This window comes from Chaetodon auriga, chromosome 18, assembly GCF_051107435.1.
Source record: "Chaetodon auriga isolate fChaAug3 chromosome 18, fChaAug3.hap1, whole genome shotgun sequence".
NCBI classification, from domain to species: Eukaryota; Metazoa; Chordata; class Actinopteri; order Chaetodontiformes; family Chaetodontidae; genus Chaetodon; species Chaetodon auriga.
Window position 1 is genome coordinate 1,238,764 of NC_135091.1, and position 19,017 is coordinate 1,257,780.

The 19,017-nt window shown below is 45.4% G+C and overlaps 1 protein-coding gene across 1 annotated transcript in view; it reads left to right on the forward strand.

Annotated features, from left to right (window-relative positions):
* The window catches only part of man1a1 (mannosidase, alpha, class 1A, member 1), a 109,451-nt gene that overhangs the window by 43,750 nt on the left and 46,684 nt on the right, over window positions 1-19,017 (forward strand). Inside the window, exons 3-4 of the mRNA XM_076756082.1 lie at window positions 7,232-7,347; window positions 12,830-12,910. Of these exons, the coding sequence (XP_076612197.1) occupies window positions 7,232-7,347; window positions 12,830-12,910 (197 nt within the window). The remainder of the gene's footprint in view (window positions 1-7,231; window positions 7,348-12,829; window positions 12,911-19,017) is intronic.

Here is a 19,017-nt window from a genome sequence, read left to right on the forward strand (position 1 = left end):
CTCCTTTTATTGCAGCTCTGATTGTTGATTCTTTTAGTAGAATTCAGTGTTTCTGGTCAGCTTAGTGCTAACCAAGTTAGCCACTATGCTAATGCAGTGCTAATGCTTATGCAAAGTCTGAGTAGTGTAATGATTCCTCAGGCAGTTCTGTGGAACTTGAACTGCTAATATAAATGATGACCTTTGTAACCAGAAGGACACGATCACTGAATTTGTTGTCAGTGCTGTTTTTCACAGTTTCCCAAAATGCTTTCAGTGAAAACTACAAAGGCTCTGTTGGACGTGTGTTTAGCTCGCTGCACAGCTGTGCTACACACAACTGGAGGGTCCACTTACAAGCTTTTTCTGGAGCTTTTAGCCACAAAAAAGTTCTTTTTTCAATCATCCTGCTTTTCATGTTATCGCTGGACTGATGTATTTATAACAGAGAGAAAGCCGGTGTCAAACATACAAATATATGAAACAAAGGTGAGATAAGAGTTGTATGAAGGTGTGAAAAGCAACAGAAAAACCTCTGAAATACACTGAAATACACTGAGATACACTGAGATACACTGAAATACACTGAGATACACTGAAATACACTGAGATATACTGAAATACACTGAGATACACTGAGATACCCTGAAATACACTGAAATACACTGAGATATACTGAAATACACTGAGATATACTGAAATACACTGAGATACACTGAGATACACTGAAATACACTGAGATATACTGAGATATACTGAAATACACTGAAATACACTGAGATATACTGAAATATACTGAAATACACTGAGATACACTGAAATACACTGAGATATACTGAAATATACTGAGATATACTGAAATACACTGAGATATACTGAGATATACTGAAATACACTGAAATACACTGAGATATACTGAAATATACTGAGATATACTGAAATACACTGAGATACACTGAGATATACTGAGATATACTGAAATACACTGAAATACACTGAGATATACTGAGATACACTGAAATACACTGAAATACACTGAGATATACTGAAATATACTGAAATACACTGAGATACACTGAGATACACTGAAATTACATTAAACAGTTAATTTTCCTGCAAAATGTGACACATACAGATTGAAAAGAGATCAATGGAGGTTTATTGCTTAATCTCTGATTTCATCACAGGAACACACACACACACACACACACACACACACACACACACACACACACAGTTAAATTGTTATTTCACGTCCTGCTTATAGATTCAAAATGTAATTTATACTCTTCAGCAAAGATTGAATAAACAGAGATCATGTTGACATTTTGACCTCTATCAACACAGTCAGTGGTCTGTGTGTGTGTGTGTGTGTCTGTGTGTGTGTGTCTGTGTCTGTGTGTGTGTGTCTGTGTGTGTGTGTGTCTGTGTGTGTGTGTGTGTGTGTGTCTGTGTGTGTGTGTGTGTGTGTGTGTCTGTCTGTCTGTGTGTGTCTGTGTGTGTGTCTGTGTCTGTGTGTGTGTCTGTGTCTGTGTGTGTCTGTGTCTGTGTGTGTGTGTGTGTGTCTGTGTGTGTGTGTGTCTGTGTGTGTGTGTGTGTGTGTGCGTCTGTGTGTGTGTGTCTGTGTGTGTCTGTGTGTGTGTGTGTGTGTGTGTGTCTGTGTCTGTGTGTGTGTGTGTGTGTGTCTGTGTGTGTGTGTGTGTGTCTGTGTGTGTGTGTGTGTGTCTGTGTGTGTGTCTGTGTCTGTGTGTGTGTGTGTGTGTGTGTGTCTGTGTGTGTCTGTGTGTGTGTGTGTGTGTGTGTCTGTGTGTGTGTGTGTGTCTGTGTGTGTGTCTGTGTGTGTGTGTGTGTGTGTGTGTGTGTGTGTGTGATTACCAATCGTTCTCAATCACTCAGCCGCACTCCGACATCACAGCATCACAGATTACAGCTCTGTCTTTGCCGCCTGATTGCGTGAAGTGAAGGTTATTTTGTTCTGAACACCCAAACAATGCATCACTCGGCTGTCTCTGTCTCTCTCTCACACACACACACACACACACACACACACACACACACACACACACACACACACACTGCAGTGTAGGGAGGAATACAGGAAGTGAGCATCATTTCACTATTTTAGCTGCCAGTTAATACTAATTAAAGTTTATGCATGTTATTCTGTAGGATTCAACAGATGTGTGTGTGTGTGTGCGTGTGTGCGTGTGTATGTGTGTGTGTGTGTGTGTGCGTGCAGTACAGTGCAGGGTGAGGACACCTGCCTGTGCAGGTGATAAATGAAGGCTGCTTTCTTTTCATTCATCCATCACTCCTCTCCACTCACTTTCTGTCAGACGAGGGAAGGATGGAAGGACAGAAGGATAGGAGGTATAAACAGTCAAAGGAAGGAGGACAGGAAAGAGGCAGGAGGACAGAGGAAGGATAAGAGTAGTGAAAAGAAGACTGAAGAAGAAGAGAAGATAGATGGGTCCCTCATTAGAGGACGGGTAGTGGTGGAGGAGGAGCAGCTGGATGGATGGTGTTTCCAGGGACTCACCCTGTTGGTTAACGACTTCTGGACCTCCAGTCTCCCTTTTCCTTCTGCCGCTCTCTTCCATCCATCCTTATTCTGCGTCTGCGAGCAGAAAGGTAATGATTCTTGTCTTCCGAGGACACCAGCTCTTCCATCTGTCTTCTCTCCATCCATTCCTCACTGTCCCGTGTTGTGCTTCGTAGGCAGCGTCAGAGAGGTCGAGCCTCATTGTCTTCAGCGTTTAACCGTCTGGAGAACCGTGTTCATTCATGAGCTCAGAGTAAATTAATGAGGACAAGAAACCTTCATGGAACTGATGCACTCACTCTTGTTGCTGCAACAGGAAACCAAGCGGCTGATTTGAAAGGAGTTGAGGACGCTGAGAGTCCTCCCTGCCGCCCTTCTTTACACACTCTGTCCTCCACGTCCACTCGTGTATTGCAGAAGCATCGTTGACGCTGTCCTCTGCTGACAGTCCTCAGCAGCACACTCATCATCTCCAGGATCAGTGGACTTTGCTCTCATAACCTCGGGGACCTCGGCTGAATCCCCTCTCAGGTTTTATAGTCCTCCCATCTGGACTCTGAGACAAATGCTGGATCTGGTAACGAGCTGATTTTAGCAGATTTGGCGGCGCCCTCTCTGCTGGCGTGGCCTGGACAAGCGGTCCCAAACATCGCAGATCGTTTTCATCAAAGCGTCGACTCCATCAGTTATTGATAATCAACTAAAAACACATGTTAAATTATTGACCAGTACTCACTGTCACATATCGTACTTTCATGCAGATGAACCATAAGATGAAAACAGCAGAAGAAGAAATGTAATCAGGCACACACACACACACACACACACACACACACACACACACATTTCCACTGATTCTGCATTAACTCGACCGACATCGTGCTTGATTGACATCTGTCTCGTTTCCTGTTAGTGTTGTTGGATTTGTTGGGGCGGGACTGTCGTGATCCTCACGCAGAGACGGAGTCATGTGATCCTCAACCTGAACTGAGAGCGAATCAGCCGCGATGATTAGAAACACTTTGTGACGACACATTTCATAAACATTTCTGAAATATCTTCCCTTTTCAGACGAACAAATGTCATAAAACCTCCTCAAACCTTTCCTTTCCTCTCTAACATCCTTTCTTTTTTACGTTCAGGATTAATATTCTGGTCACTCTTTAACCATCTGTACCACACACACACACACACACACACACACACACACACACACACACACACATACACACACAGGTACAGGAAGAGCAGTGAGGGGGAAGGAAGCACAGTGACAAGACAATGGATGGGAAGAAAGTGTCTTGGCCTCTTTTTGTCCCTCTGGAGGTTCAGTGGAGGGACAATGTGAGATGGATGAAAAACAGGAAGGACGAGCGACTTCAACAGTCAGCTGACACCTCCAGTCACATGATCTGTCTTTGTGTAACGTGACCCGAGGCTTGACAAATCTTCAGATAAAAGGTCACTGATGGTGTCGTACATTGAGTCTCCACGTCACTGACTGCTCTCATATCACTGAGGTCAGCACGAAGCTGCAGCCTGATGCTGATTGGCTGGGGGACGCAGCTGGAGTTTGTCCAGAGTGTGAAAGTCCACCGTCCAACATTTCATTGAAAAGTCTTTGTTATCACGCATGTTGTTGGTTGAATCTGTACACAAACAGAGCAGTAAACAGTACACTTGGAGAGCGCCATGCTAGCTGTTTCCCCCCGCCTCCAGTCTTTATGCTAAGCTAGGCTAATTGCCTCACAGTTTCAGGTTGAAGACTGGCGTCGATCTTCTCTCGGAAAGCAAAATGTTGAGCTCTTCCTTTAATACTCGGCTTTTCTTTTGAGGTCCAGCGTCTTTTTCTGCCTGAACACAATTAAAAGAAAATTAATATTGTTCATCAGCAGCTTTATTCAGATATATCGTTTGTGATGGAAGTCAGCCTCACAGCCAGTTGACCGAGTCGTCATCTCTCGGTGGTGATTTTAAAGAAATATTAATCATCTCCCGACGCAGCGCTGAGTACTGACGGGCCGCGGCGGCCTCCACCTCGATGATGACTCAGCATTGTGTCTAATGGAAAGCTTTTAGCTGCCTTTACATCCTCCCACCACTTACAGGACATAAACCCACAGATTCACACAATAACAAACCAGCAGCAGGGCTTTCATCTTCACTCAAACTTTTCTCTTCCAGCGTCGACCGTTTTTCTCTGCTTGTTATGATTTCGGGTTTTTCTGTCTACCTGTCCTCCCGTCTCTCCGTCCGTCGGCCCGGACTCACTGCTGTGTTCATGTTTTCATATCTGCTCTCTGTCTCTCTGCCACGTTCATGTTTTCATAGCTGCTCTCTGTCTCACTGCTGCTGCTTTCATGTTTTCATATCTGCTCTCTGTCTCACTGCTGCTGCGTTCATGTTTTCATAGCTGCTCTGTCTCACTGATGGATTCATGTTTTCATAGCTGCTCTGCCTCACTAATGGATTCATGTTTTCATATCTGCTCTCTGTCTCTCTGCTGCGTTCATGTTTTCATAGCTGCTCTCTGTCTCACTGATGGATTCATGTTTTCATATCTGCTCTCTGTCTCTCTGCTGTGTTCATGTTTTCATAGCTGCTCTCTGTCTCACTGATGTGTTCATGTTTTCATAGCTGCTCTCTGTCTCACTGATGGATTCATGTTTTCATATCTGCTCTCTGTCTCACTGATGGATTCATGTTTTCATAGCTGCTCTCTGTCTCTCTGCTGTGTTCATGTTTTCATAGCTGCTCTCTGTCTCACTGATGGATTCATGTTTTCATATCTGCTCTCTGTCTCACTGATGGATTCATGTTTTCATAGCTGCTCTGTCTCTCTGCTGTGTTCATGTTTTCATATCTGCTCTCTGTCTCACTGCTCTGTTCATGTTTTCATATCTGCTCTGTCTCACTGATGGATTCATGTTTTCATATCTGCTCTCTGTCTCACTGCTCTGTTCATGTTTTCATAGCTGCTCTGTCTCACTGATGGATTCATGTTTTCATATCTGCTCTCTGCCTCGCTGATGGATTCATGTTTTCATATCTGCTCTCTGTCTCACTGATGGATTCATGTTTTCATAGCTGCTCTGTCTCTCTGTTGTGTTCATGTTTTCATATCTGCTCTCTGTCTCACTGCTGTGTTCATGTTTTCATAGCTGCTCTGTCTCTCTGCTGTGTTCATGTTTTCATATCTGCTCTCTGTCTCACTGCTCTGTTCATGTTTTCATATCTGCTCTGTCTCACTGATGGATTCATGTTTTCATATCTGCTCTCTGTCTCACTGCTCTGTTCATGTTTTCATAGCTGCTCTGTCTCACTGATGGATTCATGTTTTCATATCTGCTCTCTGCCTCGCTGATGGATTCATGTTTTCATATCTGCTCTCTGCCTCGCTGATGGATTCATGTTTTCATATCTGCTCTCTGTCTCACTGATGGATTCATGTTTTCATAGCTGCTCTGTCTCTCTGCTGTGTTCATGTTTTCATATCTGCTCTCTGTCTCACTGCTGCGTTCATGTTTTCATATCTGCTCTCTGTCTCACTGCTCTGTTCATGTTTTCATATCTGCTCTCTGTCTCTCTGCTGTGTTCATGTTTTCATAGCTGCTCTCTGTCTCACTGATGTGTTCATGTTTTCATAGCTGCTCTCTGTCTCACTGATGGATTCATGTTTTCATATCTGCTCTCTGTCTCACTGATGGATTCATGTTTTCATAGCTGCTCTCTGTCTCTCTGCTGTGTTCATGTTTTCATAGCTGCTCTCTGTCTCACTGATGGATTCATGTTTTCATATCTGCTCTCTGTCTCACTGATGGATTCATGTTTTCATAGCTGCTCTGTCTCTCTGCTGTGTTCATGTTTTCATATCTGCTCTCTGTCTCACTGCTCTGTTCATGTTTTCATATCTGCTCTGTCTCACTGATGGATTCATGTTTTCATATCTGCTCTCTGTCTCACTGCTCTGTTCATGTTTTCATAGCTGCTCTGTCTCACTGATGGATTCATGTTTTCATATCTGCTCTCTGCCTCGCTGATGGATTCATGTTTTCATATCTGCTCTCTGTCTCACTGATGGATTCATGTTTTCATAGCTGCTCTGTCTCTCTGTTGTGTTCATGTTTTCATATCTGCTCTCTGTCTCACTGCTGTGTTCATGTTTTCATATCTGCTCTCTGCCTGGCTGATTGTCTCGCTCCTCCTTCGCCTCCTCGTCTTCCTCTCTTTCTTCTCTCTTTTTGTCTCACCTCTAAGTGGTCAGACAGCTCCGACAGACGACGTCTTGTGTTTCCACCAAGCATGTCAGGACTAAAAGCTTTGCCGAGGGCTCGGCGCCGCGTGCTTAATGATTTATTGAGCTGCCTGGCGCATACACAGACTGAGGTGTTCGGGTGGTGTTTGATTCGTTAAGGGCTTTGGCTAATGACAGCGGTGAAACGATGCTTTGTGTGTCTTCCCTCCTGCTATGAGGCTAATCACTAGAGATGAGCAATACTCCCGACGTTTCATCAGCGCCGATAATCGCTGCCTCTCGCCATCTGTGGAGAAAATAATCTATTCAACCTCCAAACATAACTCTTAACTTCTGCTGTTTTTCAGTGCTTTTCCGCGAGCCTGCCGCTGACACCTGTTGGCATTCATACTGATAAAAGGGACGGTACGCTGACCAATGAGCTTTAAACATCTGTCTCATCTGTGTCTCTGCAGGCAGCATCAAGGGGGCCACCATCGTGGACGCTCTGGACACTCTCTACATCATGGAAATGTTCGAGGAGTTCGACACCGCCACGGACTGGGTCGAGAAGAACCTCGACTTTAACGTGGTAAGGAAGTGTGTGTGCGAGCGCCTTGTGACCATCAGCTGAATCGATGTTGCAGGAGCCTCGAGCGTCTGCCATAAGCCACAGGGCAGTCGATAGAGACTTGAATTATTGATCTCTGTTGTGAAGAGGAGCCTTGAAAGACCAGCCCTTCTCCCGTTTGGCACCGTCATTAGCATGTGTGCTAGTTAATGAGAACTTAATGTGACACACCCTTAAAGTTCAGGTGATAATGCACCTGAGACTCATGATGTAATTGAAGACAACAAGAGATAAGAACTCAGGAGTCATTCAGCAGCTCAGGCTTTACATGAAGAGACAGATGGTCTCAGCTCGAGTGCAGCTTCAACTCAGCTGTTTGTAGTTTGTCATCTGGCTTTGATTTTTAGATGCTGCTCACATGTCAGCGTCCTGGATCTCATGCGCTCCCGCCAGCACTCCAGTTCAACATATAATACCAGTAAACGAAAGCAACTAAATGGCGTAAATCCCAAATCCAGATCACCACCTGTCCTACTGAGATTCAGCCAAATCCGTAACATTTTCAGAGACGTCGCTGACAGACGGACACGAGCGAAAACATCGTCTGTTCCCAACTTACATGTAGTCTGAGGAGGAAACAGCTTCGCTTGTCAGAAGAGTGTTGGATCAGAGCGAAGCTGGGTGGGATGTTTGCTGTCAATATGAAGACTTTCAGGCATTACAGGAGGAGGTAATGTTTGCTGGAGTCTGTCTCAGGAGACCAAAGACAAATCTGCAGTGTGAAGAATGTAACCGAGCTACGTCAAGGCGTCCTGACGTCCCACAGAACAACGAACGCACCGTTTTCTCATCAAAACACCAAGAAAGCTCGAAAGCTTCTTGCCAAGGACGAAGGCTGACACGCAGGACTCCCACAGCCCGTAAACCTTTCATTTTAAGCTCATGAAATAGAGGAAAGGATGAAAGTACACGCTGCTTAATGCTGCTGCTGCTGCTGCTGCTGCTGCTGCTGCTGCTGCTGCTGTGTGGTTTTATCTGGACTCTGATTGGCTGTGATTCAGGTGGACTCTTTGTCTCTGTGTGATGATCTAATGTAAGAAACAGTGTTTAAATAAACTTTATTTAGACGTGACGAGGCGAACAGGAAGGAGTCTAACTGAATGTAGTGTGTGTGTATGTGTGCATGCAGCTGTGTGTGTGTGTGTGTGTGTGTGTAGGAAATGACTGTATTGACTCTGATTCCTCTTCCACAAAGTTATCAATTGAACCCAGAGGCAAAGAGCCAGAAAGACGTCCGATGAATCCATACACAGATCTCCACCTATTACTGTGTACTGTCGCTGCGAACACACACACACACACACACACACACACACATACACACAGACACACACACACACACACACACACATCAATGACTCAGACAGGCAGATGGTTAAGTGCAGCAACATCAAGGCCTTTTTCCATCCTATCGCTGATGGTAAACACACACACGCACACTCTCACACACACACACACACACACACACAAACACACACACTCTCTCTCTTAAACTGAGCAACCAAATTAAAAATCGACAAATAACGAGAACATGAGAGGAAGAAAGAAAGGGAGGAACACAGGAAGAGTTCGATTCCTTCCACTTATCCACCCAGCAGTGATTGAGTGTGTTTTCCTGTGCCTGTGTGTGTGTGTGTGTGTGTGTGTGTGTGTGTGTGTGTGTGTGTGTGTGTGTGTGTGTGCAGTGCAAACACTAGTGGAAGTGTGCCACAGGACTTCCCCCTGTGAGCTGCTAAGCCTCTGCGTTCACAGACAGCAGCGGTCCACACAGATAACAGGCTGTTACACTCGAGCTAATTGAAAGGTGCAGATTAGCATAAAGGATCTTCATGCTTAATTGAGGAATGTTGATTCATCAGATTTAAGTGCTGCTGACAAAACCTTTTCGGCTTTTATTAGCAGCCATCGGAGGGCTGGTAATTAATAGCACGAGTGATATTCTCGTGAGCAAAGTGTCTCGCTCAAAAGTTAAAAATGTGGAGCGGATTTCCATCAGACAATGTAAAGAGAGACGAGGACACACGTGAGGGACTGATGAGCTTAATGACCTGCTGACATGCTAACATGTCTGTGAGTGAAACACACTCTCTGTCCTTTGATGTCTGCCTTCATCGCTGAACCATCCTCATTACAACATCCCTGTTAAGAGCTCCTCATTAAGGAGGAGCAGGAGACGCACTGAGGCTGTAAACATGGCTGCTCACAGATATCACTTCAGGTATCTCAGGACCAAAGAGTGTCTGCCTGACGTGATCCAAACATCAGGTGCTTCTTCAGATCAGCTTTAATCCTCTTCATCCCAAACTGTGGATGTTCAGTTTCACCTCATTCAACTCGTGGAGGATTTGCACACCTGAGTTTCCAGTGCCACAGCAATCCTGCATAATCCTGCCTTTTTTGCTCTGTTTACCTGCAGTCATGCTGTCAGTCACACAGCGTGGAGCCCGTTGTCTTCTCATCTGCTGCCTTTCATACTCCATGCCGTCTGCATGTGCTTTAAAATAGGTGTTTTTTAATGGGAAGCACTTACTGTGAACCCACAGTGGGGAGGCTTGAAGGTGTCTGTTTAGGATCGTTTAGGTTTGCTAATCTTTCTAAAATTAGATTTTCTCACGGTGGATGCACACATTTCTCCTCACGTACTCCAGATGTTTGATAAATGACATGGACTCACCGAGCATGGGTTGACGTCACGTCTCATGAACAATGAACTTTTGTGACTCAAGTATTTAAATTCCACCTTTGAGGAGACTTAAAACTTAGGGATGTTGCATTGCACCACAGCGTGCAGAAGCCTTTACAGTGAAGGTACAGTCACCTGTTTTCAGGTAACTTCATAGACACAGATAATAAGAAGACAGACGAGGACAAAGGTTTGGTAGATGAGGAAGGTTGTTGGAGCCTCGTGAATCCAGCAGTGATGACAGCAGCCAGGAGGGTTTGTCTCTGGACGTAACAGCTGGAGAATCCAAATATACCTGATGTGTTTACTCAACACGTCCACATCAACGTAACTGTCCCGAAGCAACGTCCAGGAGTTGTGGTGGCTCTGAATCGTCGGCACACGCGTGTGCAGGAAGCTGACGGCAGGAACCCGCTCTGCCGTGTTTTCTAACTGCTGTGTAGCCTGTTTTTCTGTGGAGCTGTGGGCTCCAGACTAATGCTCTGTACCCTCTCAGCGCCACAAGAGCTGCTGGCTAAGGACTAAAGTGTGCAGCAGCCGTTAAGGTCCCAAAATATGATGTTGTGGGAGGTTTTTACTGGATTTTAGTGAATTGAATTGATCTGGCACTTGTGAACTCAAAGCCAGAGGAAATTAGTCAGCACTATTCAGCATGGTACATTTTCTGGAAGCGTCTTTCTTGTAATAATGATTAATAATTAATAATTTTGTCACACTTTTTAATCTAAGCCAATCAAAGTCACCTCAGAGGATGATGCAGCACACGGTCGCCATGTTTCCATCACTGTTTCTACGCACATTTTCAAGTCGACCGGTGCTCTTTTAATTACATCATGTCTCTTCTTCAAGCTGAGATCGGCGCCCCCTACTGCTCGTCTCGATAAACCGACTCCTAATAATCTCATAATGGAGGTGAATGGAAACAAGCATTCACTCACATTTTCTTTTGGCAGCTTTCGTGAAGTTTGGTTTGACTTTTTGATCCAGTTTGATGGAAAGCCAGCCGGCGACACACCGGGTCATTTTTAGCCTGGTGGAGGAGATTGAGGCTGATTTGTCCTTCTTCTGTGAGTGGTGAGGTTTGTGGTGACTAATGTAACGTGTGTGACGCTCCGTTCCTTCTCTGATGCGTGTCAGTTAATCTCTACGTCCTCAGTTTCTGGTAGAAACAGTACCTGGCATGACTTCAGCATCACTCTCTGCTATTTTAAGTGTGCTGAATGAAATAGTGTTTCGCCTGCATCACAAAACCTGAGAAAATGTGACTGTGGCTCCGACAGCTCACTCAGAGTCCCGCTGCAGGAGCCACACAGGTCACTGCCATTTATTTCTACACAAGCAGTTAAGCAGCACTTTGAAATCTATTTAAAGAGAAAGGGCGAGAGCACAGGCTTTACAGCCCTCCTGAGACTCCCTCTGTCTCAAACACAGTGTATGATGGGAAAAGGAAACGTTTCCTGTCATAGAAAACGTCTGAAGTTTGAGCTTTTGTGAGCCGCAGTTAACACACAAAGATCATAAGATCCACTTTGATCTAAAGAGGTCTGCTCGGCCATTATCTCATCGACTCATCTGGCTGAAGTCCTTAATTAGTTCTGTGCTGGGAAAAGGCCACGCTTACTCAGTTCCTCGTGCCCTCTGCAGCGGCTTTAACGTTGCAGACCAGGAGACGTGACTCCTCGCCTGCCGGCTTTGTCAGGCCTGAGATAACACCTCACCACTGCTGACTGAGGGTCGTCGTCCAGCAGGTTAAAGGCGGGCGACAGAGGACTGTTTGCTCAAAGTTCATATTCAGAGCTGGAAAACAAGCTAAAACATTTCTGTTACAGGATATCTGGCTCTTGGAGCTCATTTAAACCACTCTGCTGATAGACAGCAGGCAGCAGGAACACAGAATATTGTCCTTCTGCATCTCAGACGCCTGAGCGTTCTGGAGGAAATGATGAAATTTTAATTAGGATGAATTAGCCACACTATCTAAGTCCTCAATCATTCAGACTGGGGACAAATGACGGGACACATCATTTGTTTTTCCACGGCAGAGTCTATTGTCCTCTCTGTGGCTGACAGCAGTGACTTATGAGAGCTGTCAGTCAAGCACAAAAATTTCATCTGACTCAGGACTCTGTTCATAAAGACGTGACGAGAGCGGGCGCTTCATTGTTCTGCTGCAGAGACAAACGGCTTTACAAACTGCAATTTCTCTTATTATTCATCCCATTTTGTCTGCAAAGTGTTTCCAGGGACTTATTTTTTAACTTTGGAGGCGATGAAGTCCCTCACTGTGCTGTAACAGAGTGAAGTGAGAGTGCCCAGCCAGAGGCCTTATCGCTTATTTATCAGATGATTTAATATGCATCTACAGTGTTTGCTGCATTCACGTGTTAGCGTAGCTTTACTAGCATGCTAACATCTCCACCTGCACCACCACCTGTCTGTAGTTCAGCCCTGGGATGAAATTTCATCACAATCCATCTAAAAGTGGTTGAGATATTTCATGCAGGGCCAAAGTGAGCGGCCAGTGTTCCTGACAGAATTCAGCTCCACACTCCAAACACCCACGGTGCATTAGAACTGTTCAAATCTTCCACTGCGCAGCACAGGTATCCACTTCTCCACGCACCCTGAGCACATGCATAATGCACACGCCGAGCACAGAGCTAAAACGATGCTAAATGAGCCGCGTCCTCGGTGCACTTCAGCGGCTCGTCTTCGTCATCATTCGCTCTCCTCACGCTCTCCTCTTTGTCCCCGTTGCAGAATGCGGAGGTGTCTGTGTTCGAGGTGAACATCCGGTTTGTTGGAGGTCTGCTGTCTGCCTACTACCTGTCTGGGAAAGAGGTAAGGAACACATTAAGCTCCCTGTAGTGTTTTCTCACGCTGCTCCTGCAGTGAGGGAGGCCTTGAGGAGGGATCCTGCTGCCTGTTGGTTGGCTGATGAAACAGATGGTGCTGAGCAAATGATGGATGGTGGAGATGAGATGAATGAACGAGTGCTTTTATATGCTCATAGTATTTCTTAATATGCCCTCTAAGAGCTGGTACGCATAAGTGGATCCCATTAGCGAGTGCCAAGGTAAGTTCACCTGTGAGGGTTAAACACACCGTGGACGACCTGAAGATGGTCTGAAACGTTGTTCTGGCTTCATGTGGTGGCCCTGCGTAGGTTAAGGACGCAGCGGTGTTATCCATGCATCAGACTGGTCCTGTTCTGCACACAGCTCTGTCTTAAGTGTTAGTAAGAACATTAGTGAACCGGAGGTCGCCTACAAGGTGCCTCCGGTATAGAAAACAGCCATTTTTCACAGCCGTACTTTTAGAAGAGTCTCTTTTCATAGGTGTCAGGGGAGAGAAAGGTGGTGTTTCCATCAGCCTTGGGACGCAGAATATGTTCTGAAGTGTCTGAGTGCTGAAAAATTATTGTCCAGGCTTGCTTTATTCAGAAAAATGAGAGGAGAGCGATTCCACAAGGCTTCTGGCTTTACTCGCGGCGGCGGTCCTGCTGTGTCTACGTGCATGTGTGAATGTGTTTAGTGAAAAGAGGCTGTGAAAACGACATTACACTCAAGATCGTGTTCAACTCTGCCAATACAGACATTTTCTGTTCAACTCACTTTTTCTCAATATCTTCTCTCCTCTCTCTCATAATTACACGCCTCGGTGTCTTAATGAACGATAAGGCCCCGTCACAGAATGAATAACTGCACAGATCACCTGCACAAAAGCTTTTAAAGCCCCCAAAACCTGGTAAAACCTGCCAAGTCCATCTCTGAAAACGCAAAGATCTCCAGTGTTCATGTCTGTTTCTGGACTGATGCCACTGTGATCCTCACTTGTGCTGTAATCTGTACTCTGATACACAAATACAAGTAAACACAGCATCTTCAATCCTGTCTGCGGTCAGCAGTCGGAGTGCTTCTTTCTAAGCTGGGAGAAATGGTGCAGGTCAGACTGGGAGTGCTCTGGATGCAAAACCCATTTCCAAACGCAATGAGCATTTCAACACTTTAACACTCAGAGAGTCGCATGAACACCACGTCTTATTTGTCAGGTGCTGGATGTTTGGATTATGGCTTAAAATAAGATTATTACTCAAGTAGAAACAGTAATTATTATTTACATTTTCTAGAAGGTGTCAGAAAGTAGAGAAAAATTACAGCATCCAACATCAAAATTCCATGAAGCTCAAGGTGGTGTTGCTTTAAATTGATCAAAAATGATGTGAAGAGAAAGAAAAACACTTTAAAAGCTGGGACGAGGCGTCATTTTAACAGATCAATCTGTTATCTGATCAATTGCTGATTTTTATTGATTAACCAATGGATTAATCAGCAAACTATTGAGCTCTGAAGTGGAGATCGATGTGAAGGACTGTCGGCTCTGGTTGCTTCATTGACAGCCGTGAGATGAAGCTCCGCATTGGTTCGCCCAGCAGCCAATCACAGCGAGCGTCCTGCTCTCATCTTCACTGACATCCAGTGAAAAGCTGCTTTGGTGGAAACGGCAGCTCAGCGATCATCTGAAGTGATCGTCTTTTCAGCGAGTGAGAAACAGTGACTCCATCATTCCTCAGCAGTCACTCTGAGCTCCATTTGTTCATAATGGGAGTCACTCAGTTCAGGTCTCCTTGAGGGGTCCCTCTGCTTCAGCTGCAGGTCAGGGCCCCCTGAGGATGGGGAGGCGGATGGATGGCTGTTGGGTGGCCTTGGTGGAAGGCTGTTAATGGACAACATGACTGAATGTTGCTGCTGGAGCGCCGCTGAAGGACTGTTGACGTTGGACTAAGAGACTGCAGGGTGGACACTGAAGAGGTGCTGGGAGTAAAGAACAGTCCACGTCAATGCCTGCTGGGCCCAGTGAAGGATAACTGGGAGCTGTACTGGAGTGAATCGAGCTCGCACTGGCAAACTTGCGTAGCTTGATCCTTTATTGTGAAATGAAATCAATGAGTCTGCAAATGGTCAGAAAAGTGAAAAATGCTCATCACAGTTTCTTGAGTTTCTTCAGTGGACAGTCCAGAACTCAGAGACGTTCTGTCTGCAGTCACACAGGTCAAAGAAAAGGTGGAGCTGAGTAAAGTTTTGACAAGTCAAAGACGACAAGTTGTCAAAATATTTGCTGGTCAGTTTTGTGTCTAATCGTTCAAACGACTGGTCTCTAACAGAGTACGACATCCTGTCTGTGTTTAAAGCTTTGATCCAAATTTAAGTTTATCCCCAAGAAGAGTCTGATAATGTCCTAAATGGAGATTTATGATGAAGCTTTAAATTAAGGGTCCCCTCACAAAATGACTGTCTTTATTATTTCTTGATGTTATTTGTGTTGTAAAACTGATCCAAAGCACCTAAACCAGGATTTAAGGTGGCAAAGTGAGATTCCTCTAATCTTCACTGTCCAGAGGTCATCCATGAATGAGGATTAAGGTATTAATCTGAGATGTCACACGATGCGTTCTTGTGTTTTTTTTTGGAAGAGCACTCCAGTTTCCTCTTCTCTCTGCTGAACTGTGAATCCAGCACTCTGATAAAAGCTCTGCAGATAAAGTGGAGCTTTGCAGCAGGTGCATTTGCAGACTGATATTTTTATAACAAAATGGACTAATTGAACACTGGTCAGGCATTATATAACTGCCCATGTGGAGTATCTATTAGATGAGACTGTACCTGACCCTCTGAGAAGATGTTAAGCCCTCAAACCCGGAGAGCACAGAGCAGAGAGGCCGTCAGCTGAATGGAGACAAACAGAAGGTTAGACTGCGACCTCACAAACTCTTCATCCCCTTGACTTCCTCTGCATTCTGCAGGCTGGCTGTCTGAATTGGAAAATGGATTCATTGCAGATAGGAGGCTTTGTTAATATTAGGCCCACTCAAAATCCTCCATAATGAAAAGCTGAGCACTGATTTTTTTTCTTTCAGCCAACATTAACACGAGTTTCTGTGGATGGCATTACAGTGTGCGCCTGACGAGCACTGTCCTCTGTGGAGCCTTCATCATTTTATACCATGTACTTACATAAACATTAAAAGGTACTACACAGAGTGGAAAGAAGTATTCAGCACCAACGGTTTTTCATTGAGGCTGACAATTGAAATGGAGACCAGGCTTTGTGTTAACACTGAGAAAGAAATCATAACGCTCTGATCGATTAAAACAGCTACGTGCAATGAAGTGGAACGACTACCGTACGAACACTGTAAAGGGTTAAAATGTCTTCACACGCTCATCGTGTCGTTGAATAGGACTTAGAGTTGGAGCTCTGAAAGGGTTCAAAGTGTTTTTTAAGCTTCAGAGCTGAAAGGGAAATCTGCTGAAGTGTAGCTGCTGACGTGTTTGACGAGGTTGAACGGTCAGTTTGTGTGAAGGCTCTGAAAGCAGCTGAAGTGTCGCGGACAGAGGTGACAGGTGAAGGCAGTGGACGTGTCAGAGTGACCGTGAACAGCTGAAGTGTCGCTCTGCCTCTTCACCGCCATGTCAGCCACCATCAGCGCTCCTCATTTTAACTGCTTTCACTGTCATTTTTACTTCAACTCACAGTGTAACTGCTTTCAGTGTTTGCACATCAGCCGAAACTCCACATTCAGATGTTTGAGTTATCCGTCGCTTCATTGTCACGTGTGAATTTTTTTAGCTGGGCGTCAGAGTTTGAGCTCCATCTCCATTGTAATTGTGGCTGAATGTTGGAAATAAGGAGGAGTTGTTGCGTTGAGGAGGGTGATGAGCGGTCAGAGGGTGGCGGGAGGTGTTTGAGAGCGACAGAAGGAGCAGGTAGAGGAGAGGAGTCACTCCGTCTCTCCCTGTTGGTCTTAGTCTGGCTCCGACTCAAAGAGACCTGAGCCTTTGATGAAAATTTGATCAGTAAAAGTACAGCTGGTCCTGGCTGCGTGCACCCTACTGGCAGGCTTTTAACACCGCCGCCTGCATACCGATCACAGCGTGCAGCCTCATCCACGAAGAAAGGGAAGAGGAGGAGGACGGGAGGAAGGAGGGGAGAAGCATGGAGAGATCAACAAAGTAGAAGGCTTCCAGTCCTCCTGCTAATCAAAGCTAAGTGCTTGAAGGAGGGGAGGACAGAGAAAGGACGGACTGCAGCGAGAACGAAGGAGAGGAAGACGAGGAGGAAGGAAGCACGAAGGAAGATACTGTTGAGGAGAAACCTGAAAGAGGTGCAGAGGAAGGTAGTGGTTGATGGAGGAAATGACCGGAAGAGAAGGAAGAAATGTGAAGCGATGGAAGGAAGAAAATGGAGAGACAGAAGCTTTCTCACATTTCTGTGTTAATCTTCGTGAAGCTGACAGAACTCGTCTTTACTGTTGTTCAGTTAGCGTACAAGAATCAACCAACTTAACTGTTTTATTCTCAGGAGAAATTAAATAACACTTCTGCCAACGGACGTCAGTCAAACTCTGACTTCAACCAGCTGCTGCTTGACAAAAGAGCAGAATTAATATTAGTTCTTCTGTTTTCTGAGCTGCTCTTGGAGCTGTTCCATCAGCCACAATCCGTGTTTCCAGCTGTGAGAGCTCCTGTATTTCTCTGGTGCATTGCATTGTGGGGGAATTGTAGACAAGAGCACAATGAAAAATCAAGGGTTTTTAGCATGCATGCACCTCCCCAGTGTGAACAAACTGTAGACTCATAACCCTCCGAGAATCAGTGTCGCATGGATTCAGGAAGCAGCTAGGAGTCGAACAGAAGCCGGGGATTAAGAGACATGGAAATAATGAAGGAATTAAATTAAAGGCCCACGAAAGGGATGGAGGTCAGGAAATAAGAGTTTGACATCAGAGAGGAGAACGAACGAAAGGGAAGACGGAGGAAGGAATCAGCAAACAGATAAGGAAACTTCCAGAATAAGAGACGAAATCAAGGCAGGACAAACGTAGAGGAAAGGGAATTAATCAAGGAAGGAAAGCAAGAAGAAAATGTTATAACTCAGGTCTGGATGAACAGAAGAGGGAGAGCAACGAGGGAAGGGACGGATGAATTACTGATGCAAACGAAGAACAGCTCGAGAGAACGGGAAGGAAAGTGTTTGAAGAGCAGAACACTAAATGTCGACTTCACTGTGAAGTGATGTTAGTGCAACCTGCATGTGTGCAGCACATTCCACAGGTGACAGGTGAGAGCATCCTGATCAGGTCTGAAAGGGGCATCCTGGAAAGGCTCAGTCGTTCACAGAGGACGGAGCGAGTTCACCACTTTGTGAACACATGAAGGATGAAGAACTCACGAACACTGTGTGTAATCACAACAAACTCAATGAGCTCCTGAAGTCGTTGAGGTGATCGTAATGTGGAAGATTCAAATCAGAGTGCCATCAAATCCTTGTGTGAAGACCTGCTTTTGAAATTTGCCGTTCGTCATTAAAAGAGGACGCTTTCATCCTCTCCAAACCCTCATCCTGGACTGATTATAACGAACAGCGATGCTTGATTGTGATGAAAACTAATCCCAATCTCCTTTAGTTGTGTCTGACAAAGTAATCTGGTGATGGCAGGGATGAGTGTCCCAGTTGCCTCTCTCATCCTTTAGAGCGGCTCAGATTAAAGTGAATATCCTGTCAGTGGAAACCAAAGCAGAGGCTTGACTCACAGGTGTCTCGACGACCTGCTTTACTGCTGGACGGCAGCGCAGGTCCGGGTTTGACTGATCTGGCTTGGCACAGTTTGGTTGTTTCATGGCTTTCTACGGCGTGGACAACAACAAATTAGCTGAACTTCTGGTTCCTGTTGCCGGGCCTTGATTCATTTCCTCTGCATTGTCGGCGATCGATGAGATGGCTCGAGCCTGGCTCAGGACGGCGCTGCGCCGCTTTGCCAGTCGCTAATTGAGCGGCCTCGATTAAGATTGCTTCTCCCGAGCAGATTTACAAATGTCAGCACGCTCTGATCTGCAATCAGGCGAGCATTCATCCTGCAGCTTCACGCTCAGCCTGTATGACCAAAT